The 8,378-nt window shown below is 50.2% G+C and overlaps 1 protein-coding gene across 1 annotated transcript in view; it reads right to left on the minus strand.

The window, feature by feature from the left end:
- Vwce (von Willebrand factor C and EGF domains) overlaps nt 1-7,603 on the minus strand; it is a 48,145-nt gene extending 40,542 nt beyond the window's left edge. Inside the window, exons 1-4 of the mRNA XM_052762054.1 lie at nt 4,050-7,603; nt 2,025-2,119; nt 1,841-1,930; nt 1,013-1,141 (exon numbers count right to left, since the gene is read on the minus strand). Coding sequence (XP_052618014.1) covers nt 1,013-1,141; nt 1,841-1,930; nt 2,025-2,119; nt 4,050-4,159 — 424 coding nt within the window. The 5' untranslated portion in view covers nt 4,160-7,603. The remainder of the gene's footprint in view (nt 1-1,012; nt 1,142-1,840; nt 1,931-2,024; nt 2,120-4,049) is intronic.
- Nucleotides 7,604-8,378: the final 775 nt, after the last annotated feature.

An 8,378-nucleotide genomic window follows, 5' to 3' on the forward strand; every position in this document is an offset into this window, starting at 1 on the left:
CTGAGCTCAGGTTCCCCAGAATCCACATGAAAGCTGGGCACAAACAGCACATGCCTCCTGTACCCCAGCTTTGGGGGATGCAGGGTGTGGAGACTCACTGGTCAGCCCAGACAAATCAATGAGCTCTAGGTTTAGTGAGAGACCCTGACTCAAAAACTAAGGTAGAGGGCAATGGAGGGAGACCCCTAATGTTGATTCTGGCCTCCACATGTCTGTGGACACATGTACCTGCACATGTACATATACCACATATACAAACAAACACAAAACACCTCCAACCAGGCTTTTGCCTCTGAAGAGATGGACAAGAAATTGGTCATAGCAACCATCTCTGATAAAGGTCACACACTCTGCCTACAGTGACTTAAAATCAAGAAAATAAATAATAGGAGCTGGAAAGATGCCTCGGCTATTGAGAACACTTGTTCTTGCAGAGGACCCGGGCTCAGTTCCCAGCACCCCCATGGAAGCTCACAACCAGCTGGGACTCAGTTCCGAGGGATCTGATGCCCTCTTCTGTCCTCTTCGGGCACTCCACACACATGGTATATATTCATGCAGGCAAAATGCCTGTACACATAAAACAATAATAAAAACATTTTAAACCATCCCACAACTGAAAAAAGAAAACAAATAATACTTTGACAAAATAGTTACTGAGTTTTAGTTCCCTCAGTTTTCAATGTCTGCTGACTCCAATCCTGGCTCCACGTTCCTCTGAACCCAGCACCCTGGACTTCCTTAGTCACTGCCCCTCTTACATTGGGACTGTCTTTATCCTTGTCCCTCTGCCTCATATTTGGAAACTCCCCGATAGCAGCCACTATTTGGTCACCTGTCACCTCAATCCCAACTCTGCTCCTGCCTATAAATACATGTGAAATAATAGGAAGATAGTATGTTTTCCTTGGGTTGCATGTTTTCCTGCCCCTCTCTTTCAGGTGCTGGACTCTAGCTGGCTCAGGAAGGAGATGCCATTCCACCCTCCCCCTCCCCATCCCAGGCCTCTCACCTGCACACCTGATACCAACGGCTGTCTCAGTCATCAAGAAGCCCACAGGGCACACTCGGGCTACCTCCTGGCAGCCACCGTGGTTACAGGTGAGATCACAGCCATACTCCCCGCAGGATCCATGGGCTTCTAAAACACACAGCACGGAAGTGAGCCATGTCAACAAAGCCGCATCGCAGGTGGCAGTCTGGCCTCTCAGATGTCCTAAGGCTCCTCCTGAATTCTGCTGCAGGGGGGGTGTTGGCAGAGGGACAGCAAACAGATTTCCCGTCCACGTCTACTGCTTACTAGCCATGTGGATGGTTAATATTGATTGTCAACTTCCCAGGATCTTGAGACAAACGGGAGGAAACCTCTGGGCATGTCTCTGAAGGAATTTCTAGACTGGGTTGAGATGGGGAGACCCACTCTAACTGTGGAAGGCAAACATTCCACAGGTTGGGAGCCCAACGGAATACAAATGAGAAATTGAGCCAAGCAATGGCATTCAACTCTTGGTGCGTCCTAACGGTGAGTTGCCTCGCTCCTCTGGTGCTGTGCCTTCTCTGCCCTGATGGACTATAAGCCCAAATTAACTTCTCCTCCTCTGAGCTGCTTTGCTTAGCTGTTTTGTTACAGCTGCAACAAATGTAGCTAATGCATCAAGGAACCCAGGAAAAGCCAATACTTCTAGGTCTCAGCCTCATCAGTCAAAGAGGTACGGAAATGCCTACCTAACGGGTGTCTTGAAGGTGCTACGCTAGAACCTATCTCAAATACCCAATGTCAGGCACATAATCTTCGTGTGAGTTTGGTGATCCCCCATCAGCCATTGTCCATCCTGGTTACCTGGGCAAGTGGCCCCTTGCTCTCCATCCTGGCAGGAACAGACATTGGGGGCGATGCAGATGCCACTCCCACAACCAAAGGAGCAGAGGGCTGAGGGGAAAAATGCAGGTGAGGGACTGGGCACCGGCAATGCACAGCACTGGTGTGTGCTGAGGAGGCTTGGGTCACAGGAATGGGTACTTACGTAGGGTACAGTGCCCACTGCCCATGGAAGGGGCCCAGCCAGGGCAGCAGCCACTCCCAAAGCCGGAAAGGCAGACATGGGGGCCCAGACGACGTCTGCAAGAAAAGAGCACTCTCCACAATCTGCATGAAGAGAGTAGCAGAAGCTCCCAAGTCATCCACTGGTCTGTAAGTTAGCTGACAGGGTTCTCAGGACCCCCAAGGAAAAGCAATGGGAAACTTCTAAATGATCCACAATCCCTCCTGGGAGCGAGACTAGACAAAAAGCATAAGAGAATAGATAAAAGCTTCATTGTTTATATCCTCTTTACTCCCTGAGGACAAGAGCGTCTTATCTGTTCCCTTCAACATCTACAATACCTAATACCTGATCAATAAATGGGAAGCCAGAAAAGGAAGAAAGCAGAAGGTCTGGGTGGCATCCCCTAGGATGCCAACGAGGTACTCAAGGCCAGGCCCAGAAGGGTCCGCCCAAGTAAGAACACCCTATGGAGTATCAGGTGATCTGGAGCCGGTGTCCAAAAACGGCAGGCAGTAAAGCCGGGAATGTGCTACTGTCCTCACTTTCAAAGGACAGATAGGATCCAGGTGATGGGAACTGAGCATAACAGTGACCCTAGGAGGGCTCATGGAGCCTTGAAGAGGGCCAGGAGAGGGTCCGAAGAAGGACAGCTTCCCTGCTGCAAGCAAAAGACCAGAGAACTGGTATGAAAAGCAGGAAGGAGGGGGCATTCCAGGCAGAGGGGACATTGCAGGGACTAGAACTCCTTAAGCAAGGGCTGGAGCAAGATTCATGAATCCAATCAAAGCAATAGTCATCAGATGACTTTTCCCACTTTCTCAGTCAGAGCTGAAGGGAATTTCACCCCAGCAGCCAGAGCACCCTCTCTGTGTCTGTCCCTGTATTGGACACAAAGGATATAGGACAAGATAGGGTTAATAATCTGTGCCAAATGTGGGACCCTTAGGGGACCATGACAGTAGAGGGGACTGTCTCTGGGGCCAAGTCCTTTTTCTTCTCAGAAGTCAAAACCAGAGAAGACCAATCAGGGCCTGACAATGACGTCACACACATAGGCATGATGAATGTAACAGCCAAGGAGGGTCCGGCAGCTGGGGTCCTCAAAAGAGCTAAACAGCCAAGCCAAAGGGAACTCTGAAAGGGACATGAGGTGCCATCAAAGCGGTAAATGGTAGGGTGGGTGCCTGGGGAAACTGGGGGAGTTCCACCCTCAGGTAGGCAGGGGCGCCCACCAGAAAGCCCTAAGGCGCTTCTCACGTGTGGTGGTGCCAGGGAGGCAGATGGCGGTAGACTGAGCCTGCGCTGGACTGGTTCAGTCGGCAGGAACTGGCAAGGGGTCTGCGGAACCCACGTGTTGAGCTATAAGCCCTTCCTTTAGGGCTGCCCCTGCTGTGCGCCCCTGGGAAGATGTGGCTGTGGGCCAGACTATCCGCTGACACCGTGTTCCCTTGCTATGAGCATCACGCACACACGATCACCACTCCCTCACCACCCTACTGTGGTGGAGGACTGGGACACACTTAGGGAGGACTCCAGGGCTCAGAAAGACACGCCTCCCGCCTCCTCGGCCTGTGCACACATGCGCAGAAACCAAAGCATAACCCTGAGCCACCGGTGGCTCCAAGGTCCACGGAGTGCGCAGAGCAAGGGACACTGAGAAAAACCTCCAATCCCAAGGCAATGGGTGCAGAAGTGAAGGAGGCCCCGCACTGCCAAAGAAGAAAGCCAGACAGTGGAGACCAGACGGCATGTGCTGGGGTCCCCTAGCCACCGGGTCAACGCCTTCACTTAGTGCTTAGACTCACACGGAGCCGGGATCCCATCTTCCATATGCCCTAGCCAGAGCAGTCCCCAGCCAGGGCCACCCAACTGGCACAAACTGCTCTTTGTCCAGACCCTCTGGTGCGCCCACACCACAGAGGATACTGGTCCTGCGGCTGCCCTCTGCCAGCTCCACGCCGTGGCGCTCGGTGGCTGGGCCGCTGAGAGGCGCTGGGCTCTTACCTCTCTGCCGAGTAGTGCCCGGGCGCCTTCCTCCCAGTGTAGCCTCGGGCCGAAGACCCCAGCAACAGGATCACGATGCAGGCAACACGGAGCAACAGTCCAGCCCACATGACTGGCAGCAGCGCTCCTGGACTCCAGTGGGCTCAGGTCCCCCGCACCAGGGAAGGGGCTGCCGACCTTGTCCCTCCTCCTAGGAGCGATCCAATCCCCCCAGCTGGCAGGAGGATCAGGACGCCGAGAAGAGGGCTAGGGTTTGGGGGAGGACTGCCTGGAGAGGCAGGGGGTGGGGGTCCTTGCACCTTGGAGAGAAACACACAAAAGGAGCGCCGCCCGCCGGTGCCTCTGCGGGAGGCGTGGAGCCCGGGGCGGGAGCAAAGATCAGGGACCCCGAGGGCGGGGTTTCACCCTCGGCCCACACCCCCTGCCTGGGTTTGGGAGTCGCCTTCCACAGAATGACTGAGGGCTTCAGACCAAAGCCTGGGTTGGAAAGACACTTCAGGAACAAGGTTTTTGGGTTTCTGTGGAACGCAATACATCTGTATTCTCAGAAGGTGAGACTTGGGAACACTCAAACCCAGGACACTGGGTCTCTTGAGACTAGGCAGTTTTGACTCTCCCCAAGCCGACCAGCTGGTCTGAATACATGTGTTGGTGGGTTAGTCTGCTCCCCATCCAAAGGGCATTAGCCTGTTTTGAACCACAGACCACCTTGAGTCAAGTGGTTGGATGGACAGCTTCCTGGCCCACTTGGAAGGTAAGAAAGCAGTGGGCAGTGGGCAGTGGGCAGTGGAGCCAGGGACACAGAACTAGAAAGGCTCCATTTTGGCCTCCTTTGCAGCTGGCCCAGCCCAGAAAGAGGTTTAGGTCGATAAATGTAGAGCCAAGTGATGAATAGGACCGAGAATGATCTAGCTGAGGGGAAACTGAACGGAGGTCCACATTTTACCTTGTTCTGGAGCAAGGACCCTGCCTAACCCCACCCAGGCTGGATTAGTCATGCTTTTGTGTAAAAACTCCCAGGAATAGGAAACTCACTGTCATTAAAAATCAGCTAAGCTAGTTTTAAAAACTAACTACACTTGTCTGAAAATGCACTTCCCAAACAAGTCCACTTGGTTCTGCCTCAGGCTGATCCCAAGATCCTTGGCATTGGTGGCCACAGATGAACACTGTGGCCTGGATGCCAGCTGCCTTCCCACAGACACTTCACTTTCAGTTGCTGGGCCAAACGTTAACTTGGGTGCTGGATGCTCATTGGTTCCCTTAGTTTGCCATCAGAGGAAAGCCTCAAGCGCTTCTGGTTGTTGTTTTCATGGCTAATCCTTGTTTTCAACTTGACTGGATTTAGAAGCACCTAGGAAATGAACCTTTGCGTGTGTCAGAACTATCTCCAGAGTGATTTAATTGAGTTGTAAAGACCCACCCTGAGTATGGCTGGGCTGAAGCAAACAAAAAGACCATAAGCTGGGCACTGGCATTCATCTCTGCTTCTTGACTGCAAGTGTAGTGTGACCAGCAGCCCCAAGCTCCTGGTTCTATGCTTTCCTCACCATGATGGCTGCACCTTCAAACTGAGCAAAATAAACCCTCCCTTCCTTGCTTTTATGGGGGTATTCTGCCATAAGACAAGCAACTAATACAAGTTCTGTGATGATGGTATGAAAACACAAATTGCCAGCCATCTCTCTACCTCAACCCACGTGGCTGATGTTCGCAGACATTCACATTGGGGCCTGAATATCATCTTGTTTGGGCCCATCCTATAATCTAGTCAAGTTCTCAATACGCATATTGCCAAAGATGAATGTGACTTCTGTATATGTACACATCCAGAATCCTAAGGACCTTCAGATTCCTTAGGGCATCTTTCTGGCCTAGAACATGCAGACTGCACTTGCTACTGTCATTACAAGAGCATGCAATGGCCACTAGGTGCTCTTCCTTGCTGTACTTTAGGGAGCCCCACACCCTCTCTGCAGTGACTCATTCCGAGAGGGTTTGCTCCACACCCATCCACGGCAGGTGGAAGAGCAAAATTCTAATCTCTGCAGTGCAGAATTCTGGATATAGCAAAGGAGGAAATTCCAACTGGAGAACCCCAAGCACTTTCCTGAGCTTGCCCAGCATTTATTTCCCCTAGAGTGTCCTCAGTCCTCCGGCATCACCTTGCCACTCATGTCAACTGTTGGCTCCTTCAGTTTCATTTGTTCTTCCTCGCCTTGTCTGGTCCTGGCGCTTCAGTTGAGTCTTTCACGTATCTGCTCATCTTCAAGGACTAGTTTGGTCAGATTCCTTAACTGATGATGTTCGTTTGCACGGTGCTTCCTCCCCACTTCTGTGGCTTCTGGCTTAACAAAAAGACCCTTCATTGAGTGGCAGATCCAAGATGTTGGCTGCAGAATGCAGGCCTCTGGTTTGACACCCTTCCAAATGGCCATGTGATGTGAATCAGTGTTTTAGTACTCTCCCCAAAGACCCCTCCTTTGGAGGCTTGGAGAAAGGATAGCTCATCAGTGCCTGCATGGAAGGGTCTGTCCAGTTGGCTGGAACAGAGCTCTGAAGATGACCTTTTACCCTAAGAAGTGATTAATGGTGTTTAAGAGGGAGTTTGGGAGTGTGCAGGCAGAATGTCAGCATCCAAAGATTTCTAGAATTCAATCTCAAGTGAACATATACAATAAATAAATAAATGAGACTGGAGACGTAGATCAATTGTCAAGCTCTCATGTATCACGTTACAGCCATGTTCAACCTCAGTTCTCATCCCTAAATAAAGTGTCGTTACCACCTCCTCTGTCTCTGTAAGGGATAGAAGTGTCCTCAAACAGGACAGCACCACATTACTCAGAACTGGATGTGGAACCTTGGTGGAGTAAGTTTGACTTTGCATGAAGGTAAGGTGGTAACAATCCAGCCTAAGGACCCAGAACCTGAGCAGAATGGTTGCAGGAAACACAAGAGCAAAACACCGCAAGGACTCTAGATTCCAATTTCAAGACAGACCACTGATGATGATCAAGGCAGTTTATCTGTGGTAGTAGGTCAACCCACTAAAAAGCCCAGGATAGCTAGTGATTGTGCATGCCCATGATTCTAGCACTCTAAACACTTGGGAGGCAGAGCCAGAACCAATGCCAGCCTAGGCTACAAAACAAGACCTTGTCTCAAAAAAGGACACACAGACACACACACACAGCATCAGAGGTGAGTATGGTGCTCTAGGCCTGTATTCCAACACTTGGGAGGTCTAAAGCCAGCCTGGGCTACATTACAGACCAACCAGGACTATAGTATGAGACGATCTCAAGCCACCCTTTCAAAATAAACCTGCCAGGTTAAGCGCAGTGGTGCACACCTTTAGTCCTAGTATTCAAAAAGAGAAATGTGAATTTCTGTTGAGTTCCAGGCAAGCCAGGGCTACAAAGTAAGAAAGGCCCCATTAAAATATCAAAAAACCAAAATGAATCAAGACAGAACCACTACTAGCATCGTCAACCTGTCATCGCAGAATTCAATTTCAATGATAATCACAAACTGGAGGTTATTGCTTGTCTGGTTCATTAAAACCGGTCTCTGGTATTGGGGATGGGCCTTTTTCATATTTAAACTTCATTTTTTAAGAATTTTAATCAGTTCCAAATTCAAACTGCAGCTTTTGATATGTTGATTACTTTTTCTAAAGACCCCTAACCCTAACTCTCAAAAATCCTGGCAGAGTAAGAAGAGGATGTCAATGAAGCAATGAAGTCTCTCCAGAGACAGACTTACCAGCAGGCCCAATGCTGGGGTACTTCCTTGCCCTTTTGTTTTCAAGCTAGATTCTCTCAAAACAGTAGCTTAACTTGAAACCCCAATATTCCTGATACTTTATCAAAGACTGGTCTTTTGGTTTTTCAAAACAGGGTTTCTCTGTGTAGACCAGACTGGCCTTGAACTGAGATCTGCCTGCCTGGGCTGGGATTAAAGGTATGTACCACCACCACCCAGTAAGTATGGTCACGATTAAGACTCTACTATTGGGACAGAGCATCCCTGATTCCCAAAGGCAGAATTATAGGCTAAATCCACACAGGACCAAAAGGTGACTCTCAAAATATGTCCTATTCCTATACTTTCCAGCCAAAGACACTGCAGGCTCTGTTGGACCCAATCAGAGGAATAAAATAAGATGCAACAGGAGAAGCTGGAGAGATGGCTCAGCTGTTAAGAATATGCACTACTCTTGCAGAGGACCAGTTTGGTTCTTAGCAACTACAGGAAGCAACTCACAACCACCTCTAATTGCAGCTCCAGAGGATGTGATGCCCTCTTCTGGCGCCCTCTTCTGGC

Source organism: Peromyscus californicus, unplaced genomic scaffold (assembly GCF_007827085.1).
Source record: "Peromyscus californicus insignis strain IS unplaced genomic scaffold, ASM782708v3 Scaffold_4__1_contigs__length_199733344, whole genome shotgun sequence".
Lineage (NCBI taxonomy): Eukaryota > Metazoa > Chordata > Mammalia > Rodentia > Cricetidae > Peromyscus > Peromyscus californicus.